This window comes from Mytilus edulis, chromosome 9 (assembly GCF_963676685.1).
Source record: "Mytilus edulis chromosome 9, xbMytEdul2.2, whole genome shotgun sequence".
In the NCBI taxonomy this organism is placed as follows: Eukaryota; Metazoa; Mollusca; class Bivalvia; order Mytilida; family Mytilidae; genus Mytilus; species Mytilus edulis.
In genome coordinates this window covers 489,465-513,270 of record NC_092352.1, presented here as the reverse complement: position 1 = coordinate 513,270, position 23,806 = coordinate 489,465, and the positions used below count along the sequence as shown (strand labels likewise).

Here is a 23,806-nt window from a genome sequence, read left to right as displayed (position 1 = left end):
ACAGATAAAGATACAAATTGACAAATCTAGCAGAAAAAAGTTGCATCAAATGTCAAAAGAAGATGGTCATGAAACAAGATGTTATATTTTCTAGGTGTGGTAGATACTATTGGGTTGGGGGGGGGGGGGGGGGGGCACTTCCCATATATCAGATAATAGGATGTACTGCTGGAATACTGGTAGCCATCTTTTTAAATAGAAAATGTATCAATAGGTCATAAAAATTTCAGAAATATATGATAAGGTCAATAAAGTTCTCATAATTTTTGTCTGTTCTTTCTTGGTGTTCCCAAGAGCCACCAATTTTCTCTCTTTTGACTTTTTTAGAAATTTAGATTTAAAAATGGTATACCTCTCAATATATTGCGTATGTTAAATTGTTACCTCATCCCATATTGTTTGGGAGTCTTGGTATACTTTTAAAAATCAGGCCAATAGTTTTCTTGTTTGTATTGATTTACATTTATTATTTCTAGGCCTTTTATAGCTTGTTATGGGGTATGGGTTTGACTTATTGTTGAAGGCTGAACAGTGAGCTGTAGTTGCTAACCTTTTACATGTTTCAGTGTCTGATGGAGAGTTATTTCATTGACAATCATACCACATCTTCTTATTTTTATATACAGTGATTAAATGTACTGAAACATTACAACCTACCAGAACATTATGACTGTGAACTTTGAGTTAATAAACTAGTGACAGACATATCCTTTAATCTGATTATTATAAATTCCTTACAGACTAAATAATAATCCATAATTTCAAGTTACATTTAAATTTGACACTATGGACATATTTTTTTTGGTCAACTTTATTTCACCTTCAAAGGTTAAAAACGCAGAATTTTTCTTTATTTTTCATTATCAGTATAAAATATTCATTTTACTTAAATCTTAAAAGTGATAAATTCTATACCTATAATTGATGAGTTTTACATTAAACCAGATACAGTTAATAACAACCAGGTCCATAAAGAACTATTACTTAATATTTTTAATATATATGTTCCCATTAAAGACAGTTATTCTGTTGTGGTTCTAAATTCATATTTTTGGAGGCAATTGGTGTTGTTTCATAATTTCTCTAATGAGAGATACAAATATGTGTGATAGTCATAAAATAAGTTAGATTTCCTTTTCAGAGGAAGCTATGGGTGTAGCACAGCACCATGATGCAGTATCGTAAGTTATTATTTCAATTAATTCAATGAACCGTATTTTGAAAATGATTTCTTTAGGTTCACTGATTGTGATTGGTTGATCCCGTTCTAGAAAAATGAATATCTAGCTAATGTAAGATAGTATCTTCATTTAAGTCTTCAAGTAAATTCTTTAAAGTTATAATGTAGAATGTAATGTACTTTTGTACAGTTACTTGTAACCTATTTTATTTATATAATGACTTACATTGTACTTTTAGTAAGGTCTAGATCTGAGCAACTGTGGATCATAAAGTCATGAGAAAAGGATTTTATGTCATTGAATTTAAAGTAGAAATAAAATTTCAGATTCTCTAATTTTTGTGCTATTTTCACATTTCTTGATAGGTGTGAGAAAAATAGTTCTCCTCAATAGTGAAAAATCTGTTCTCATCAAAAGATTGGTCGAAATTTGATTGTGATGTTAACTTTTCTTGGTATCTTCTGAATTTTTCTATTGTGATGTCATGAAATAAGGCGACCATGTCTGATGACGTCACATAAAAAGTACACAACTCTTCAAAAAGAAAGGATAAAAATCATTAGAGAAACAGATTTCATCACTTTAACACCAATCTAATTAAAATCAAATCATTTAATTGCTATCGTTCTGATATGTTGCGCATCAGAACGGGAGCAATTAAAAGTTTAATTTTAATTAGATTGCTTTATCACATGTTTAATGATATTTCTCCACCCTCAACAGTTAAATTTTAAACAGCTTCATACTACAATATTTAGCCTGATTCAAACTCAAACATTCTATTTATAAATAATTATTTTTAGTGGAACAGAAAAACAACATGTTGCTAACGATTACGCAGAAAGACTGGCTAATGGATATAATAGTTGTGAGGTAAGTGGAGAAAATATCAAGTTGTGAGGTAAGTGGAGAAAATATCAAGTTGTGAGGTAAGTGGAGAAAATATCAAGTTACATATTTATGGCTAAACTTTATTCAAGGACATGAAAGCTTCACAGAGAGCATCACAAATGTTGTAAGTATCACATCAGTTCTAGTAGATTAGTTAGTTGTTAGGTAGGTGAAGCTAGGGGATACTTATCATACTAGCATAGACAATGTAATGCTAGAAGATTCACTAAGAGATAATGCAATTTTTTTACGCCTGTCAAAATTTGACGGGACGTATTATGATAGACAAACGTCTGGCATCCGTCTGTCTGTCCGTCAATTTTATAATGCCAGTCAAAATTTTGAAGAGATGTATTATGGTATTCAAATGTCCAGCGTCCATCTGTCTGTCTGTGTCTATCTGTCTGTCTGTGTCTATCTGTCTGTCTGTCCAGCATAAACATGTTGCACCGTAACTTGCGAACAACTTATCCATATTTCATGACACTTAACATAGTTGTTTTATGATGGTCAAACAATCTATATACTTTTGGTGAAAATAAGATTAAAACTTTTTGAGTTATAGAACATTGTCACTAAAACAGGGGTGTTTTTTTTCACATGTTGCGCTGTATTTCAAAAACGATTTATGATGATTGCTTAAAACTTTACACACTTTTTAATTATATTAATCTAAAGATCTGTATACTTTTTTGGTGATGATTCAAAATTTACTTTAAGAGTTATTGAGTATTTTGTAAAAAAGAGGGATTTTCACATGTCTCGTCATATTTCAGAAACTATTTGTTATTATTGCATAAAACTTTACACAGTTCTTAGATATATTAAGACGACCGGTGTATCATTTGCTCGTGGCGCAGCTGTTTATAAAAAGAGGGAATAAAATAAAAATAATGGTTTGCTTGAATAGATATAGGAAGATGTGGTGTGAGTGCCAATGAGACAACTCTTCATCCAAATAACAATTTATAATTTTAAGTAAAACATTATAGGTCAATGTACGGCCTTCAACATGGAGCCTTGGCTCACACCGAACAAAAAGCTATAAAGGGCCCAAAAATTACTAGTGTTATACCATTCAAATGGGAGAACTAACGATCTTGAAGTTTAGAAAAGTTGATGGACACGAATAATGGATGATATAATAATGATAATAATCCATTTTCTTCATAGAGATTAAAAACAATCATTGACAGTGCTTCTCAAAAATACCATCATCCTTATACATGTATATACATTTTTATTATTTCAGAATGTGACAAATATGGCCCTTAAGAGATTGTTACCACGATTTCAGCAGGAGCCTCCAAATCTTCAGTTCTGTACCCTGACTAATATAAGTAAATGTGAAATTACAGAAAAATATGACAAGGTAAGTTTTCTATTAATTTTACGCAAGATTTATGTTTTACCATATATGACAAAGTGGGCTAGTTTTACCTAGCTGGATATGTTTACTTTGAGGTTTATTTTGAACAGTGGTTAGTAAAAATTCATTTGACAATTAGTGACTAGCTGAAACCTATTAGATTGAAATTTATCTAGGTCATACATTACATACTGAACTGGGTTTTGTTAGATTAAGGGTTTTTTCTTTGAACAAGATATTTACATATAACCAAAAGGTAAAATAGCAAAATACAGCAAACTCCAAGGAAAATTCAAAAATGAAAAGCTGTACTTAGAAATCAATTGTTATACATCTGAAAAAAAGTCGTCTTTCATTACAGGTTGTATTAGAAGTGTACAACCCATTAGGTGTAGATTCAGATACCTGGGTCAGGTTACCTGTAAATGGAACAGTCTTTGATGTGTTTAGTTTCACAGGTGATGCAATACCTTACCAGGTAAGATATACAACCCATTAGGTGTAGATTCAGATACCTGGGTCAGGTTACCTGTAAATGGAACAGTCTTTGATGTGTTTAGTTTCACAGGTGATGCAATACCTTACCAGGTAAGATATACAACCCATTAGGTGTGGATTCAGATACCCGGGTCAGGTTACCTGTAAATGGAACAGTCTTTGATGTGTTCAGTTACGAGGGTGATGCAATACCTTACCAGGTAAGATATACAACCCATTAAGTGTAGATTCAGATACCTGGGTCAGGTTACCCGTCAATGGAACAGTCTTTGATGTGTTTAGTTTCACAGGTGATGCAATACCTTACCAGGTAAAATATTATGTGTGAGCACTGCTTCCAGGTGAATGATTCAGTCTTATATATATGTCCTAAGTACTAAGTAAGCACTGCTTCCAGGTGAATGATTCAGTCTTATATATATGTCCTAAGTACTAAGTAAGCACTGCTTCCAGGTAAATGATTCAGTCTTATATATATGTCCTAAGTACTAAGTAAGCACTGCTTCTAGGTGAATGATTCAGTCTTATATATATGTCCTAAGTGCTAAGTAAGCACTGCTTCCAGGTAAATGATTCAGTCTTATATATATGTCCTAAGTGCTAAGTAAGCACTGCCTCCAGGTGAATGATTCAGTCTTATATATATGTCCTAAGTACTAAGTAAGCACTGCCTCCAGGTGAATGATTCAGTGTTATATATATGTCCTAAGTGCTAAGTAAGCACTGCTTCCAGGTGAATGATTCAGTTTTATATATATGTCCTAAGTACTAAGTAAGCACTGCCTCCAGGTGAATGATTCAGTCTTATATATATGTCCTAAGTACTAAGTAAGCACTGCTTCCAGGTGAATGATTCAGTCTTATGTATATGTCCTAAGTGCTAAGTAAGCACTGCTTCCAGGTAAATGATTCAGTCTTATATATATGTCCTAAGTACTAAGTAAGCACTGCTTCCAGGTAAATGATTCAGTCTTATATATATGTCCTAAGTACTAAGTAAGCACTGCCTCCAGGTGAATGATTCAGTCTTATATATATGTCCTAAGTGCTAAGTAAGCACTGCTTCCAGGTGAATGATTCAGTCTTATATATATGTCCTAAGTACTAAGTAAGCACTGCTTCCAGGTGAATGATTCAGTCTTATATATATGTCCTAAGTACTAAGTAAGCACTGCTTCCAGGTGAATGATTCAGTCTTATATATATGTCCTAAGTACTAAGTAAGCACTGCTTCCAGGTGAATGATTCAGTCTTATATATATGTCCTAAGTACTAAGTAAGCACTGCTTCCAGGTAAATGATTCAGTCTTATATATATGTCCTAAGTACTAAGTAAGCACTGCTTCCAGGTGAATGATTCAGTCTTATATATATGTCCTAAGTGCCAAGTAAGCACTGCTTCCAGGTAAATGATTCAGTCTTATATATATGTCCTAAGTGCTAAGTAAGCACTGCCTCCATGTGAATGATTCAGTGTTATATATATGTCCTAAGTGCTAAGTAAGCACTGCTTCCAGGTAAATGATTCAGTCTTATATATATGTCATAAGTATTAAGTAAGCACTGCTTCCAGGTAAATGATTCAGTCTTATATATATGTCCTAAGTATTAAGTAAGCACTGCCTCCAGGTGAATGATTCAGTCTTATATATATGTCCTAAGTACTAAGTAAGCACTGCCTCCAGGTGAATGATTCAGTCTTATATATATGTCCTAAGTGCTAAGTAAGCACTGCTTCCAGGTGAATGATTCAGTCTTATATATATGTCCTAAGTACTAAGTAAGCACTGCTTCCAGGTGAATGATTCAGTCTTATATATATGTCCTAAGTACTAAGTAAGCACTGCTTCCAGGTGAATGATTCAGTCTTATATATATGTCCTAAGTACTAAGTAAGCACTGCTTCCAGGTGAATGATTCAGTCTTATATATATGTCCTAAGTACTAAGTAAGCACTGCTTCCAGGTAAATGATTCAGTCTTATATATATGTCCTAAGTACTAAGTAAGCACTGCTTCCAGGTGAATGATTCAGTCTTATATATATGTCCTAAGTGCCAAGTAAGCACTGCTTCCAGGTAAATGATTCAGTCTTATATATATGTCCTAAGTGCTAAGTAAGCACTGCCTCCATGTGAATGATTCAGTGTTATATATATGTCCTAAGTGCTAAGTAAGCACTGCTTCCAGGTAAATGATTCAGTCTTATATATATGTCATAAGTATTAAGTAAGCACTGCTTCCAGGTAAATGATTCAGTCTTATATATATGTCCTAAGTATTAAGTAAGCACTGCCTCCAGGTGAATGATTCAGTCTTATATATATGTCCTAAGTACTAAGTAAGCACTGCCTCCAGGTGAATGATTCAGTCTTATATATATGTCCTAAGTACTAAGTAAGCACTGCTTCCAGGTAAATGATTCAGTCTTATATATATGTCCTAAGTGCTAAGTAAGCACTGCTTCCAGGTGAATGATTCAGTCTTATATATATGTCCTAAGTACTAAGTAAGCACTGCCTCCAGGTGAATGATTCAGTCTTATATATATGTCCTAAGTGCTAAGTAAGCACTGCTTCCAGGTGAATGATTCAGTCTTATATATATGTCCTAAGTACTAAGTAAGCACTGCCTCCAGGTGAATGATTCAGTCTTATATATATGCCCTAAGTACTAAGTAAGCACTGCTTCCAGGTGAATGATTCAGTCTTATATATAAGAATATGTACTAATTACTGAGTAATAATAGCATTGTTTAAAACAGACTTATTTCTTAAGGTTATGCACAATTTTAATTTGATGTGTATTCATTGTAGAAATGTGATCGTAAAAAGAACTCATAAATACAATGTATAATTATGAATTACTTCCCTTTTGTCACAACATTTGACTACTTTAATACAAAATTGATACTTTTTTATGCCCCACCTACGATAGTAGAGGGGCATTATGTTTTCTGGTCTGTGGCTCCGTTCGTCTGTGCGTCCGTTCGTCCGTCCGTTCAGGTTAAAGTTTTTGGTCAAGGTAGTTTTTGATGAAGCTGAAGTCCAATCAACTTGAATTTAGTAGACTTGTTGCTTATGATATGATCTTTCTAATTTTAAAGCCAAATTAGACTTTTGACCCCAATTTCACGGTCCACTGAACATAGAAAATGAAGGTAGTTTTTGGTTTTTTAGTTTAAACATATTTTATTTGTTAAAGTACAAATTGGATAAGACACAAGTCAAACAGACTTATGAAGTCTTCTCCATTTAACATTTATAGCAATATAATACAAAAATATATGTATGAGCATGCATGTATAGAATGGTATATCTATTTAGTAAATATATATATAAATATGGATCAAGAGACGGAAAATTGAAGAAAAAGAAAACAATAATAATACAGAAAAAATAAAATCAAAAATAAAAATATATAAATAAATAAATCATTATTTAGAAAACAGAAACACAAAAAAAAACCAAAAAATAACAACAAATAAAAAAACAAATAATAATAAAAAAAAAACAAAAAAAAAACCAAATAGTTTTTGGTGAAGCTGAAGTCCAATCAACTTGAAACTTAGTAAACTTGTTGCTTATGATATAATCTTTTTAATTTTGAAGCCAAATTAGACTTTTGACACCAATTTCACGGTCCACTAAACATAGAAAATGAAAGTGGGAGTTTCAGGTTAAAGTTTTTGGTCAAGGTAGTTTTTGGTGAAGCTGAAGTCCAATCAACTTGAAACTTAGTAAACTTGTTGCTTATGATATAATCTTTTTAATTTTGAAGCCAAATTAGACTTTTGACCCCAATTGCACGGTCCACTAAACATAGAAAATGAAAGTGGGAGTTTCAGGTTAAAGTTTTTGGTCAAGGTAGTTTTTGATAAAATTGAAGTCCAATCAACTTGAAACTTAGTACATATGTTCCCTATAGTATAATCTTTCTAATTTTAATACCAAATTAGACTATTACCCAATTTCACGGTCCATGGAACATGGAAAAGGATAGTGCGAGTGGGGCATCCGTGTACTTTGGACACATTCTTGTTTATCCTCCAAACTGAAAGTGTAAGATAACCTTATTGATGATGATTATACCAACACTAAGTAATTATTGCAAAATTCTAATATTTTATGAGATTTCAATGTCTTTCAAACATCTAATCCTTATTGTTTACCTGATCACCAAGTAATTATAGAATATAAACACGACATATTCAGCCTGTTTTCAAAGTCTTCTCACACTTCTATATTTTGAAAATTTTAATACAAACACTAAGAGTTAATGTAAATTCAGAAATTATTGTGATGTTTTTATTATTGCGAAAAATGCCACAGGGTTATAATCACAATAATTTAAAGTATCAAATTTTTTTATATGAATTAAACAGGATTTTTCCCAATATTGCATAAATTGAAATCAGGTTTTTGTAAAATAACTCGCACAATAATTTCTGAATTTACATTGCCTAGTATATAGGTTTGGTATCTTGTATTGTTTTAAAAGTAAGAATCAGTACAGAGATACCGTTACAATTACAGTTGACAAGAGGATATGCATTATGGATGTGATCTTCAATTTTGTAGGGTATATGCACTGTACATGTGATGCCAACTATTTTGGAAATAAACAGGGAATTGATTACAAAGTTCAGTTTTATATATGAAATACACGACTTGGACATCTAATTTTATTTTGTCATTACTAAACAAATAAATCATACAGATTTTACTTTTGGTTTTAGGTTATTCCTGTGACTAGTGAAACAAAGAAAATACCAGAGAGAAAAGGCACCTATGCTCAGAATGAATTAGTTTTCCAGCTTACTGGTATCTCACCTTTAGGCTTACAGACAGTGTGGATTCAGAAGGGCAAAGGTAAGGAGTTATCTCCCCTATAGGCTGACAGACAGTTTAGATTTAAAAGGGCAAAGGTAAGGAGTTATTTTCCTTTGAGGCTCACATACAGTGTTGATTCAGAAGGGCAAAGGTAAGGAGTTATCTCCCCTTTAGGCTCACAGACAGTTTAGATTTAGAAGGGCAAAGGTAAGGAGTTATTTTCCTTTAGGTTCACAGACTGTGTTGATTCAGAAGGGCAAAGGTAAGGAGTTATCTCTCTTTGAGGCTAACATACAGTGTGGATTCAGAAGGGCAAAGGTAAGGAGTTATCTCCCCTTTAGGCTCACAGACAGTTCTGATTCAGAAGGGCAAAGGTAAGGAGTTGTCTCCCTTTAGGCTCACAGACTGTTGATTCAGAAGGACAAAGGTAAGGAGTTATCTCCCCTTTAGGCTCACAGACAGTTTAGATTTAGAAGGGCAAAGGTGAGGAGTTATTTTCCTTTGATGCTCACATACAGTGTTGATTCAGAAGGGCAAAGGTAAGGAGTTATCTCCCCTTTAGGCTCACAGACAGTGTTGATTCAGAAGGGCAAAGGTAATGAGTTGTCTCCCTTTAGGCTCACAGACTGTTGATTCAGAGGGGAAAAGGTAAGGAGTTATCTCCCCTTTAGGCTCACAGACAGTTCTGATTCAGAAGGGCAAAGGTAAGGAGTTGTCTCCCTTTAGGCTCACAGACTGTTGATTCAGAAGGACAAAGGTAAGGAGTTATCTCCCCTTTAGGCTCACAGACAGTTTAGATTTAGAAGGGCAAAGGTGAGGAGTTATTTTCCTTTGATGCTCACATACAGTGTTGATTCAGAAGGGCAAAGGTAAGGAGTTATCTCCCCTTTAGGCTCACAGACAGTGTTGATTCAGAAGGGCAAAGGTAATGAGTTGTCTCCCTTTAGGCTCACAGACTGTTGATTCAGAGGGGAAAAGGTAAGGAGTTATCTCCCCTTTAGGCTCACAGACAGTGTTGATTCAGAAGGGCAAAGGTAAGGAGTTATCTCCCCTTTAGGCTCACAGACAGTGTTGATTCAGAAGGCCAAAGCTAAGGAATAAATCAGGAAGAAATTTATTAGCAATTGATACATTTTGACTGTTTTTAAATCAAATTATTATTCTTTTGCCTATGGAAACTAAAATGAAAGCTATATGTACAAAAAAATGTTGAGTAACTGACTCATGGATAACTTTAGTGTTACATTACATAAAATTGTTAACTGCCTGTGTTTATTTATAGGTGACAATAGTTCCTACACACCATTCAAAGCCTTTCCATCAGCAGATTTCACTATGCAGAATAAGGTAATGTTTAAACTTATAGAAAATGAATTGATTTGGAGGAGGCAACTTGGCTTATGTGAGTCATAGAAAATTGATAAAATATTGTGGTAAAAAGGGACATAAATGATGGAAGTTAAAAAATAGACACTTTCATTATTTTCTTTTCCATTAACATATTCTTATTTATCTCTTGTTTAAGACAACACACTCTATCTATCTAATTGTAATCATTAGATAATACATAGATATATGAAGATATGGTAGGAGTGCCCATGAGACAACTCTCCATACAAGTCACAATTTGTAAAAGTAAACCATTATTGGTCAAAGTACGTCCTTCAACAAGGAGCCTTGGCACACACCAAACAGCAAGCTATAAATGGCCCCAAAAATGACTATGTAAAACCATTCAAACAGGAAAACCAAGGGTCTAATCTAAATAAAAAAAACAAGATACTAGAAACACTTATGAACGACATCAACATACAGCACCCATTGAACAACAGGTTCCTGAATTAGGATAGGTGCAAACAAATGTATACCCTTTATTCGACAAAGATTGGTTGATTACAGTTTTTTTATTCAAACTCTCTTTCATTCATTTCTGAGGCTGTAAGTTCATCCCTGCACATGGCAGGTGTATTCGACTCCATTTATAATTGACTAAGATTATCAACTTCCCTGCCCAGGCTCAAGGTTCTCACTGTTCTCTCAGGGCACTGCAGCTTGCTCCACCAATAAAAACTGACCCTCATGAAATAGCCAAGAGTGGTGAAAGTGGCTTTAAACACCAATAAAAACTGACCCTCATGAAATAGCCAAGAGTGTTGAAAGTGGCTTTAAACACCAATAAAAACTGACCGTCATGAAATAGCCAAGAGTGTTGAAAGTGGCTTTAAACACCAATAAAAACTGACCCTTATGAAATAGCCAAGAGTGTTGAAAGTGGCTTTAAACACCAATAAAAACTGACCCTCATGAAATAGCCAAGAGTGTTGAAAGTGGCTTTAAACACCAATAAAAACTGACCCTCATGAAATAGCCAAGAGTGTTGAAAGTGGCTTTAAACACCAATAAAAACTGACTCTCATGAAATAGCCAAGAGTGTTGAAAGTGGCTTTAAACACCAATTAATCAGTAATTTCTAGGCTCTTAAATAGAAACTTATTCTCAATTAAATTATCTTAAGAAATGATGTTTTATTCTGGTTTCAGCAGAATTATGTATTTTACTTTCAGCTTGTATCCCTCACTTTTGATCATATTACCAAACAAGTCAAAGAGATGGAAAATTTACAGATTTCCCTGAAAATACCATTAAATCAAAGATTGATGCATTATTTTGGTTTCTCTGGAAATAACAGCAAGGATGAGTTCCGAGCCTCAGGAGCTTATTGTTTCCGTCCTAATGCAACAGAGCCAAAGACAATGATAGTTCAAAGTTCTTACATTGTACAGGTAAATTTAATGGTTCAAAGTTCTTACATTGTACAGGTAAATTTAATGGTTCAAAGTGCTTACATTGTACAGGTAAATTTAATGGTTCAAAGTGCTTACATTGTACAGGTAAATTTAATGGTTCAAAGTGCTTACATTGTGCAGGTAAATTTAATGGTTCAAAGTGCTTACATTGTGCAGGTAAATTTTATCAGAAGCAAGAACAATGATGATTTTGTACAATAACTAAACAAAGTTTCAGGATACACAGTAACCTACTAAAGACTTTACAGGAAAAATATATATAAACGGTTACCATTCTAATTTTTATTGGAAAAAATGTAATGCTTTTAAGTTCAATTGAAACTAGTGTTTGGCCTTCTGTGAAAAAAGGTATGCTGATTGATGTGATGGTGCCTTTGTTATTCTTTTCTTTATTTTTCAACAATGTTTTTGCAAATTAGAGGCCTAAGACTGCTCAGAATTTGTGTTTTATTTGAAAGCAGTGTTTCCCCTCAATAATTTAAAAAACTGTTTAAAGGTTGATGATTATTTTAGGGTGAATTGGTTCAAGAGGTGCACCAAGTGTTCCCATGGGCCAGCCAGGTATTCAGATTATATAAGGATGCTAACAATGTAGAAGTAGAATGGACTGTAGGACCAATAGACATATCGTAAGTCATTCCACTCTATTGGAAATAAAATAAAGTTACATATTTTTCTTATGAAAGATTGTACCGTAAGGCAATTATTCATGTCTTTGTTTCATGCAATTTTGTTCCTACCTATGAAATATATGCCAGAGAAGGACCAATTTTCATATGAAATTGTATATTGTTAAAGGGAGGTTATCCAAGGTTGTATATTGAGACAATACTTCATAAAATTTTGCCTCTTAAATGAGAGGTTATAGATATATAATATTTTGAATAAGGATATCGTTAAAATGTTTTTGAATTCATAATTAATAACAGTTTATGGTTATACACATACTAAATATTTTAAAAATAATTCCAGGATATTTCCAGAAACATAAACAATGTCATGGCATATGAATCATGAAAGAAGACATCATTTAATTAAGAAATATTTATGTGGACAGAATTTCAATGAGAAATTAAAGTAATGGGCAGTATTTTACTGTGAAATAATGTCCAGAAGGAGCTGACAAAATCTCCTGGACAATGACACTATTTCCTAATGAATAATGATATTTTGTCAAACAGACAATATTTCATGGGGACATTATTTTATGTTACAGTAAACTTTGTATGTTTTGATTTAGAATTTTATTGTTTATCAACAGTGACAAATCAGGAAAAGAGGTTATTTCAAGATATGACACAAGTCTACAAAATGGTGGTGTATTTTATACTGATGCTAATGGTAGGGAAATACAGGAAAGAAAGTAAGTAAATAAAGCCCCCCCCAAGTCTAAAAAATGGTGGTGTATTTTATACTGATGCTAATGGTAGGGAAATACAGGAAAGAAAGTAAGTAGATTTTCATGTTCAGGAATTGTCTCAGTGGAAGATGCTGAAGTTTTAACATGAAAAACAATACGACTTTATTCCAGGTTAGTTTCGCTCTCACCAACATGTGGAGCCTGTCCATTCTTTATGAGCATGTCCCAAGCCAGAAGCCTGTTGTCTAATGGTTGTTTATGAGCATGTCCCAAGCCAGAAGCCTGTTGTCTAAGGGTTGTAACTGGTTATGGTTTGTCAAACTGTTTACTGTGTAATTTTATTAGCTAAATCATTTGACTAATTTATTTCTCTTTGAATAGTTTAACATATTGTCATTCCTTTATAGCCTTCATACCATACCTCATTATCTTTATATTCATAATTTATCATTTTTGTCGAGCCTGCAACTTTTGTTGCAGAAAGCTTGACATAGGGATAGTGATCCGGCGGCGGCGTTAGCTCACTTCTTAAAAGCTTTATATTTTAGAAGGTGGAAGACCTGGATGCTTCATACTTTGTATATAGATGCTTCATGTTACGAAGTATCCGTCAGTCACATGTCCAATGTCCTTGACCTCATTTTCATGGTTCAGTGACCACTTGAAAAAAAAGTTCAAATTTTTTGTAATGTTGAATTCTCTCTTATTATAAGTAATAGGATAACTATATTTGATATGTGTGTACCTTGCAAGGTCCTCGTGTCTGTCAGACAGTTTTCACTTGACCTCAACCTCATCTCATGGATCAGTGAACAAGGTTAAGTTTTGGTGGTCAAGTCCATATCTCAGATACTATAAGCAATAGGGCTAGTATATTCGGTGTATGGAAGGACTGTAAGGTGTACATGTCCAACTGGCAGGTGTCATCTGACCTTGACCTCATTTTCATGGTTCAGTGGTTATAGTTAAATTTTTGTGTTTTGGTCTGTTTTTCTCATACCATATGCAATAGGTCTACTATATTTGTTGTATGGAATGATTGTTAAGTGTACATGTCTAGCGGGCAGATGTCATGTGACCTTGACCTCATTTTCATGGTTCAGTGGTCAAAGTTAAGTTTTTGAGTTTTGGTCTTTTTATCTAATGCTATATGCCAAAGGTCAACGATATTTGGTGTATGGAAATATTTTATGATCTTTATGTCAGTCGAGCAGGTTTTATTTAACCGTGACCTCATTTTCACGGTTCATTGCACAGTGTTAAGTTTTTGTGTTTTGGTCTATTTTTCTTAAACTATAAGTAATGTGTCAACTATATATGTTGTATAGAAGCATTGTTAGCTGTACCTGTCTGCCTGGCATGGTTCATCTGACCTGGACCTCTTTTTCAAGGTTCATTGGTCTTTGTTTAGTTATCTTGGTTAATGTTAAGTTTATGTGACAGTTGTAATAAAGCTTAGCTTTATACTTAGGATTATCAACATAATATCAATGATTAGTATAGAAGTCGAGACATTTCAGCGTGTGCACTCTTGTTATTGTTTTACAGGCGTAACTACAGAAAGACATGGAACCTGAACCAGACAGAGCCTGTAGCTGGCAACTACTATCCAGTTAATAGTAGGATATTTATCAGGGTATGTCATGGTTTAAATAAGGGGTGGGATAGTCATGTGACAGAGCCTGTAGCTGGCAACTACTATCCAGTTAATAGTAGGATATTTATCAGGGTATGTCAGGGTTTAATTAAGGGGTGGGATAGTCATGTGACAGAGCCTGTAGCTAGCAACTACTATCCAGTTAATAGTAGGATATTTATCAGGGTACGTCAGGGTTTAATTAAGGGGTGGGATAGTCATGTGACAGAGCCTGTAGCTGGCAACTACTATCCTAGTAGGATATTTATCAGGGTATGTCATGGTTTAATTAAGGGGTGGGATAGTCATGTGACAGAGCCTGTAGCTGGCAACTACTATCCAGTTAATAGTAGGATATTTATCAGGGTATGTCAGGGTTTAATTAAGGGGTGGGATAGTCATGTGACAGAGCCTGTAGCTGGCAACTACTATCCAGTAAATAGTAGGATATACATTAGGGTATGTCATGGTTTTATTAAGGGGTGGGATAGTCATGTGACAGAGCCTGTAGCTGGCAACTACTATCCAGTTAATAGTAGGATATTCATCAGGGTATGTCAGGGTTTAATTAAGGGGTGGGACAGTCATGTAATCACAGAACCTGTAGCTGGCAACTACTATCCAGTCAATAGTAGGATATTTATCAGGGTATGTCAGGATTTAATTAAGGGGTGGGACACTCATATTATGACTCTGTAGCTAGCAACTACTATCCTGTTAATAGAAGGATATTCATTAGGGAATGTCATGGTTTAATAAAAGGACGGGATGGTTAAGTTAAGGTGTGACAGTTGTTTAATGACAGAGACTGTAGCTGGCAACTACTATCCAGTCAATAGCAGGATATTTATCAGGGTATGTCATGGTTTTATTAAGGTGTGAGACAGCTGGAAACTAGTATTCAGTCAATAGTAGGATATTTATCAGGGTATGTCATGGTTTAATTAAGGGACAGGACACTCATGTTATGAATGAGTGTAGCTAGCAACTACTATCCAGTTAATAGTAGGATATTTATCAGGGTAAGTCATGGTTTAATTAAAGGGTGGGACAGTCATTTAATGACAGAGCCTGTAGTTGAAACAAATATCCAGTCAACAACAGAATATTTATCAGGGTATGTCATGGTTTAATTAAGGGATGGGACACTCCTGTAATGACAGAGCCTGTAGCTAAAAACAAGTATCCAGTCAATAGCAGGATATTTATTAGGGTATGCCATGGGGTGGGACAGACATGTAATGACAGAACCTTAACCAGACAGAGCCTGTAGCTGGCAACTACTATCAAGTCAATAGTAGGATATTTATCAGAGTATGTCATGGTTTAATTAAGGGATGTGACAGTTGTGTAATGACTGGTATTTTTTGCAAATACCTCTCAAGAACATACTATATCTGTTTAATTACACCAAATGTTAACATTCAAAAACACTTTGATGATTGTGATGTTACACGTCCAGTCGGATAGAGTATTTTGGCAAATACCACGGCAGAGAGGTTAAAAAAGGCATATCCTTTTTGCATATTCCCCTGCAGCTTTAAAAAATGAACATTATTCATTAGATAACAGTAAATTGGTGAAAAATACACTGGCTATCAACCAAACAAAACCCAGGATTCTTACATAAGGTGTAATTAATCTGGATATTGCAGTGTTTAATTGAGGGGTTTGACAATCATGTAGTGACTAATATAATCTGTAGCTGGCAACTTCTATCAAGTCAGTAGTATGATATTTATCAGGTTAAGTTTGGGTTTAATTAACTGTTGGGATAAGCATGTAAAGACAGATATAATATAGAGCTGGTAACTACTATATAGTCAATAGTAGTGTATTTATCTGAATTTGTCATGGTTTAATTCAGTGTTGGGATAGGTATGTAATGGCAGACATACTATGTAGCTGAAAACAACTATTCAGTCAATAGCAGGATATTTATCAGGGTGTGTCATGGTTTAATTCAGTGGTGGGATAAGCATGTATAAATGACAGACATACTCTGTAGTTGAAAACTACAATTCAGTCAGTAGTAGGATATTTATCAGTGTATGTCATATTTTTAATAAGGGGTTTGGCAGTAGTGTTAATGGTCGATTTTATTTTTGTAGGACCCAGCACCAAATGCCCAGTTTACAGTGTTAACAGACAGGTCACAAGGAGGTAGCAGTGTTAATGATGGACAAATAGAACTTATGGTAAATATCTTTGCACTTTGCAATTTTTTATACTGGAAGTATATTTTTCCACGGAATAATTTGAAGACAAAATCACAATTGTTTTTTTTTCCACTAGGTAACCATATAAAATTTGAATAGTTTACAAAGCCTTTTAATACGCCTGATGACAGCTGAGAGTTAAATGGTGTTCTTTTACACGAGTTATACACTTATAATTATTTGTAACTTCATTCTTCCTTATAAGAACCTCAAGTTTAATTATTATAGATTTGTATGGTCATTTCTTAATTGTGTATTACAGGTACATAGACGTTTGTTACATGATGATAGTTTTGGGGTTGGTGAACCATTAAATGAAACTGGAGCTGACGGGAAAGGTCTGATTGTAAGAGGTAAATGATCACACTCCTCCCCAATAATAGAGAGGTAATATATCAGTTTCCTTGTCACCAAAACCTATATCTATTTATGTTTATTTATTCTGGTATGAACTAAAATGAAACTGGTGCTAGCATGAGAGGTCAAATGATTAGAAACCACACTTGTATGATGTATGAAAGTGGTGTTGAAAGGCAGGGAGTGGCTGTTAGTATCAAACCCTTGAGAGTTTATACAATCTATCAATTGAAAATTTGCTTTGAACATTTCTTAACATAAATAAATGCAAGGAAGTATGTAACTTTTGGCATGATAAAATTTCAGGTAAACATTACTTAGTGCTGGATACTATAAAGAACTCTGCTAGACAGCACAGATTGATTGGTTTATGGTTATACAGACAGCCTGTGATAATGTTAACTAATGTATCAATGGACAGAGAACAATGGTATACTCAGTTTAACACTCAGGTATACTAGTTTAACACACAGGTATACTCAGTTTAACACACAGGTATACTCAGTTTAATACACAGGTATACTCAGTTTAATACACAGGTATACTCAGTTTAATACACAGATAGACTCAGTTTAATACACATATAGACTCAGTTTGAGATACATTATCTTCAGTTTAACACATATGTATACTCAGTTTGATTCACAGGTATAATCAGTTCAACATACACTATACTCAGTTTAGTGTACACTATACACAATTCAATATATACTATACAAAATTTAATATATACTATACTCAGTTAAATATACTCTTATACTCAGTTTGATATACATTACTCAATTTAATATACACAATACTCAGTTTAATAAACACTATACTCAGTTTGATGTACACTATAACCAGTTTAATATACACTATACTCAGTTTAATATACACTATACTCAGTTTAATATACTCTATACTCTGTTAAATATACACTATACTCAGTTTTATATACACTATACTCTGTTAAATATAAACTATACTCAGTTTAATATACACTATACTCAGTTTTATATACACTATACTCAGTTTAATATACACTATACTCAGTACAAATATAAACTATACTCAAATTATACACTGGTGTACAAAACATCACACAGAAAACTATAGACAGCACAACACAAAAACCACTAAAAACCTTGGTGTGATTTTATGTGCTCGTGAATGTGTAAGTAGTTCCTGCTCCACATGTGGCAACCATTGGAATTTGTACAAATTGGATGCCAAGTCTCATTTGTGGAGGTAAAAAAAAACGAAAAAGGGTGGCATTGTGGCCTTGGCAATCACATATATTACCAAAAATCTAGTACACAATACCAGCTGCCAACAAACCCAACAAAATAAACATAAAAAGACATACTGGTATAACACAAATTCAGTTTATGTGTACTAGAACTTGTTTTTAAAGTGATATTTGTAGACAGGCTGCCATCTTTATAATATGTATATAATTTACAGGTTTCTGGGCTGAGCACTTTACTTCCAGAGAATGTCCACATTTTAACACTAGAGATGATACCCCCAAATCCATTAACACCTATCAGTCTGAGGCAGGCTATAGTCAGATTGGAACATTTCTATGAGAATGGAGAAGATCAAGAAATGTCCAAGCCAGCAATTGTTGATCTGGTAAGTTGTCTGAGCTCAACCATATTCCTCCCCTCTATAAACCAACTTATTACCATAGGTCTGAATCTAGCTATAATAAATTGGAAATTAGATGAAATATCTAAAATAACCATCCCTTTGATGCCTACTGATTGAAAACATGATTTATTCATTTATAAAATTTGAACTAGATTTCTGCATTTGTAACTACTCTAAGATGTTGGCGTCTTGTAGAAAACAAAGTCCTGGATCATTTTAGAAGAAATTAGGAATTCATTAATTTTGGAAATGTTTTTTGTGTGAATTGTCTCCCTTTCCACAATTTGTAGATTTTATTTTTTGCTTTGCCAAATGGGAGTGTTTGTGAATTTTGCACAAGGTTTTAAATTTTAAATGTAGATTTTAGTTAGATGTTAGATGTAGATATTACAGCTACTAATTAATTACTAATACTAAAATTATTTTTTTCAGCAAATGTTTGCTTTCTTCAATATAACTGGAGCTGTTGAGATGACACTTGGAGCTAACATGATGCTGAAAGATTTAAATAGACTTCAGTGGAGGGTTATGCCAAGTGGAGGTATATATGTGTATCTTATAAGTCAACTTATAATTATAAAAAGTAGAATAACAAAACAGTATCAAACTCAAAGGAAAGCTCAAATCAGAAAGTTCCTTATCAAATGGCAAATCATAAGTGAATCAAATAAATGGAAATCAACAGATTTGGTACAGGCATTTCCTCATGTAGAAAATGGTGGATTAAACCTGGTTTTATAGCTAGCTAATCCTCTCACTTGTATGACAGTAAAAACTTGCAAAACATACCTTTATAGACAAGAGAGTCCTTTTTTAACCCCAATATAAGTTGATTTAAATATCAAATTAAGGGTTATATTATGGCTTCCATTACAAAACATTTTAAAGAGATAAAAATATTATGAGGCTGCTTTACTATATTAACATAATTTCTTTTGAATGGGATTTTTTTTTTAATAAAATTGAATATGTTTGATAATTGCACTAATAGATAATAAAGGTTCTTGTTCGTGTCGATGTAATCTAAGATGTATGTCTTTAGTGGTACACAGTTTAACATAGATATAATGATTTTAATACATCAATAGTATCAGTTACACAAGTGACAACTAATCCTAGGCTCATTAGATCGTCTAGTTATGTTATACCTGACATTGTATACATATAACTTTATTTTATAGATGAGCCTACCATTCCATATGAGAGACAAATCTATAGAGAACTGAAACTTGATTCTAAGGGGAAGTTACCACAGATAACTTTGAACCCAATGGAAATCAAAACATTTATCTTAGACTTTAATGGCTAATTATCTCTATACTAAATAAAGTATTCATACTCAGGAAAACTTATGAACCCTATAGATATAGATACGTGCAATATAACCTGTGATAATACTCTTTATATCAATAAATTATTTCATATGTGATCAGCTTTCATTATTTCATCAGTCACTAGAAAACAGTGATTAAACATCAATAATTAAAGCAGTAGAAAATAATGTTGATTTTGTTATTATAGAATTAAATGCATTTTTATACTCTTGGGAGAAAACTTGGATTCATATAGCAATATAGCTCTGAATCTAATCAATGACTATTTATACTGGTAACATAAATAAAAAATATAATCAGTTTTATAAAAAATCTTTTTTTCTAGGAAGAACAGTATACCTGTAAAAAGGTTTGTGGGTGGCAAGCCCAAATTTCTTCAAATTAATTTGAAATGGATCAGGAATTAGTATTAAATAATGTTTGGTTCCCTTATTCACATGAAACCAGTCCCTTTTTTCGTTCACCTGGCACGAAGGGCCAAGTGAGCTTTTCTCATCACTTGTCATCCGTCGTCATTAACTTTTATAAAAATCTTCTCCTCTGAAACTACTGGGCCAAATTAAACCAAACTTGGCCACAATCATCATTGGGGTATCTAGTTTAAAAATGTGTCCAATGTCCAGGCCAACCAACCAAGATGGCCACCATGGTTAAAAATAGATTATAGGTGTAAAATGTAGATTTTGGCTTATATCTCTGAAACCAAAGCATTTACAGCAAATCTGACATGGGCTAAAATTGTTTATCAGGTAAGATCTATCTGCCCTGAAATTTTCAGACCTATGTGTAAACTTGATGTTGGGTTGCTGCACCTGAATTGGTAATTTTAAGAATATTTTGCAGCTTTTTGTTATTATCTTGAATATTTTTATAGATAGAGATTAACTGTAAACAGCAATGGTTCATTCAAAATAAGATTTAACCTTAAACTAATTACAACAGAAAAAGTTCTAATCTATAGCATTATGCCCTTTATATACACAGTCTTTATATACAAAAGTCCCATAAAATCTAACTTGAGGAAAACTCAAAATCAGCAGGAAATTAACATTGAAAGGGGAGATAACTCTGCAAAAATGAGCCCTATTTTGGTCAGTTTTTGGTTGATTTTCTTGAAATTTATGTAAAGTACGATACTTTGATGGGGTTATAAGTTTGTATTTGACTAAATTATATAATCTTCTGCTCATGAAATGTACAAAACCGAAGTGTTATAGGTGGTTTTATTTTTTGTGTGCATTTTTCATTAAAGAAATTGCAAATTTGAAGCTTTGTGACCATTTTGAAAAAAATAATGTGAAAATTTGGTATTGTTTATATCTGTATATTATATTCTTTCAGCATCTTACTTGTCTAAAGGAACTTTAAACCACAAAAAGAACAATACATGCTTAATTATTTTTATCAAATTTGAGATTCTTAACATATACATGTTGCAAAACTCAATTAATGGTCAACTAATGAAGTATGAAATCTAGATTATAGCTTGATAAAAGATATGAAAACACTTTTAGAGTTGTTTGTTATACTCTAAAGACTGCTAAAAAATCAAGAATCAATACATTGTGATGAATGGAAACGGTAAAGTTATAATTTTGTATCAAATTTTTTTGATATTTCTGCCTTTTTTGCAAGAGTTATCTCCCTTTTCAATGCAAATCTCCATAGAAATTTTTAATAGTGATTTTTTTAGTCTTCCTCAAGTAAGATTTTATGGGACTTTTTTCTGTGTATATTTGGGGTATAATGGTAAAGATTACAACTTAAAAATCTTCTGTTGCAATTACTTTCAGGTTAGGGTCAAATTTATGCTAGATTGACTCGACTACAATTATGTATAGCAAAGTAAGAACTACAGGTAAGTTAACATGACCAAAATGGTCAGTTGACCCCTTAAGGAGTTATTGCCCTTTATTGTCAATTTATAACAATTTTCAAAAATTTTATAAATTTTTGTATAATTTTACAAAATATTTTCCACTGTCACTTCTAGGCCAAGTTCATTATAGATAAAGATAATTGTAAGCAGCAAAAATGTTCAGTAAAGTAAGATCTACAAACAATTTTTGTCATAAATCCATCTGTGTCCTTTATTTGATATGCCCATAGACTAAGGTGAGCAACACAGGCTCTTTAGAGCCTCTAGTTTTATTAGTTCTTAGGTCTACCACTGATAAACCTCATCAAACCAAAGTAAGCAACTATTGATTAACTCATTGTATTATATAGAATTAAATATCTTAGAATGGGATTATGACAAGATTGAGAAGCTAGAGACTGTAAACAGCTGGTGTCACTCAGCTAGGTCTATCTGCTTTCTTCAATAATGCCCACTTTCCAACATTATTGACTAGAATATAATTTGACTAAAATTCTCTTTTTTGTTATCTTATATTGCTGATCGTTCTTGTATAGTTTTTATGGCCCCGCAAAGAAGTTGTCGGTGCCATATAGTTTTACCCTTGTCCTAAATTCCGTAATTTCCAAATTCTGTCATTCCGTCATTCCGCAACAAACCATTATACAGAGTTTTTTTCTTAACGCCTTCAGATATTGGGCTGATTTTTTGTATGTGAGTTAACCAAGATAAGTTATAGATCAAGTTAAAGTTTTGTTCCGCTCAGCTCATTTTTGCCGAAATTACAGGTTTTGGACTTTGATAAATTGTTGACAGTTATACAGACTTTTTTAGATCACCTGGCCCATAGGGCCAAGTGAGCTTTTCCCATCACTTGGTGTCCGCCATAGTTGTTAACTTTTACAAAAATCTTCTCTGAAACTACTAGGCCAAATTTAACCAAACTTGGCTACAATCATCACTAGGGTATTTAGTTTTTAAAATGTGTCCCGTGACCCGGCCAACCAACCAAGATGGCCACTATGGCTAAAAATAGGTAAATGTAGATTTTGGCTTATAACTCTGAAACCAAAGCATTTAGAGCAAATCTGACATGGGGGGTAAATTGTTCATCAAGTCAATATCTATCTGCCCTGAAATTTTCAGATGAATTGGACAACTGTTTGTGGGGTTGCTGCCCCTGAATTAGTAATTTTAAGTAAATTTTGCTGTTTTTTGGTTATTATCTTGAATATTATTATAGATAGAGATAAACTGTAAACAGCAATAATGTTCAGCAAAGTAGGATCTATAGATAAGTCACATGACCAAAATGGTCAGTTGACCCCTTAAGGAGCTATTGCCCATTAAAGTCAATTTTTAACAATTTTCACTAAGGCAGCAACCATTTGATTTTCTGGGGGGGGCTATGGATTTTTTTTCTGGACAAACTTTTTTTTTCCCCTTTGGTGAAAAACAATCTATTTTTTTGGCGAGAAGTCGAAAACAGTTTTTTTCTTTCAATTTTAGCATTACATATAGTGGCAGCTGAGGGTGAAACAAACAAATTTTTTTTCTCAGGATCAGAGACAAATTATTTTTTTCTCCCAAAACACGAAACAAACTTTTTTTTCCAAAAAAATCCATAGCCCCCCTCCCCCCCCAGGAAATCAAATGGTTGCTGCCTAATTTTGTTAAATTTTGTAAATTTTTACAAAATATTTTCCTCTGTATCTAAAGGGCCAAGTGTATTATAGATAGAGAAAATTGTAAGTACCGAGAATGTTCGGTAAAGTAAGATCTACAAACACATCACCATCACCAAAACACAATTTTGTCATCAATCAATCT

General features: G+C 33.3%; 1 protein-coding gene across 1 annotated transcript in view; it reads left to right on the top strand.

The window, feature by feature from the left end:
* The window catches only part of LOC139489367 (lysosomal alpha-mannosidase-like), a 30,941-nt gene extending 10,732 nt beyond the window's left edge, over positions 1 to 20,209 (top strand). Inside the window, exons 11-27 of the mRNA XM_071275676.1 lie at positions 1,142 to 1,181; positions 1,985 to 2,054; positions 3,325 to 3,444; positions 3,803 to 3,919; positions 4,145 to 4,249; positions 8,677 to 8,809; positions 10,053 to 10,117; positions 11,335 to 11,553; positions 12,091 to 12,206; positions 12,839 to 12,940; positions 14,486 to 14,573; positions 16,685 to 16,771; positions 17,055 to 17,145; positions 17,456 to 17,601; positions 18,596 to 18,766; positions 19,217 to 19,325; positions 19,966 to 20,209. Coding sequence (XP_071131777.1) covers positions 1,142 to 1,181; positions 1,985 to 2,054; positions 3,325 to 3,444; positions 3,803 to 3,919; positions 4,145 to 4,249; positions 8,677 to 8,809; positions 10,053 to 10,117; positions 11,335 to 11,553; positions 12,091 to 12,206; positions 12,839 to 12,940; positions 14,486 to 14,573; positions 16,685 to 16,771; positions 17,055 to 17,145; positions 17,456 to 17,601; positions 18,596 to 18,766; positions 19,217 to 19,325; positions 19,966 to 20,093 — 1,907 coding nt within the window. The 3' untranslated portion in view covers positions 20,094 to 20,209. The remainder of the gene's footprint in view (positions 1 to 1,141; positions 1,182 to 1,984; positions 2,055 to 3,324; positions 3,445 to 3,802; positions 3,920 to 4,144; positions 4,250 to 8,676; positions 8,810 to 10,052; positions 10,118 to 11,334; positions 11,554 to 12,090; positions 12,207 to 12,838; positions 12,941 to 14,485; positions 14,574 to 16,684; positions 16,772 to 17,054; positions 17,146 to 17,455; positions 17,602 to 18,595; positions 18,767 to 19,216; positions 19,326 to 19,965) is intronic.
* Positions 20,210 to 23,806: the final 3,597 nt, after the last annotated feature.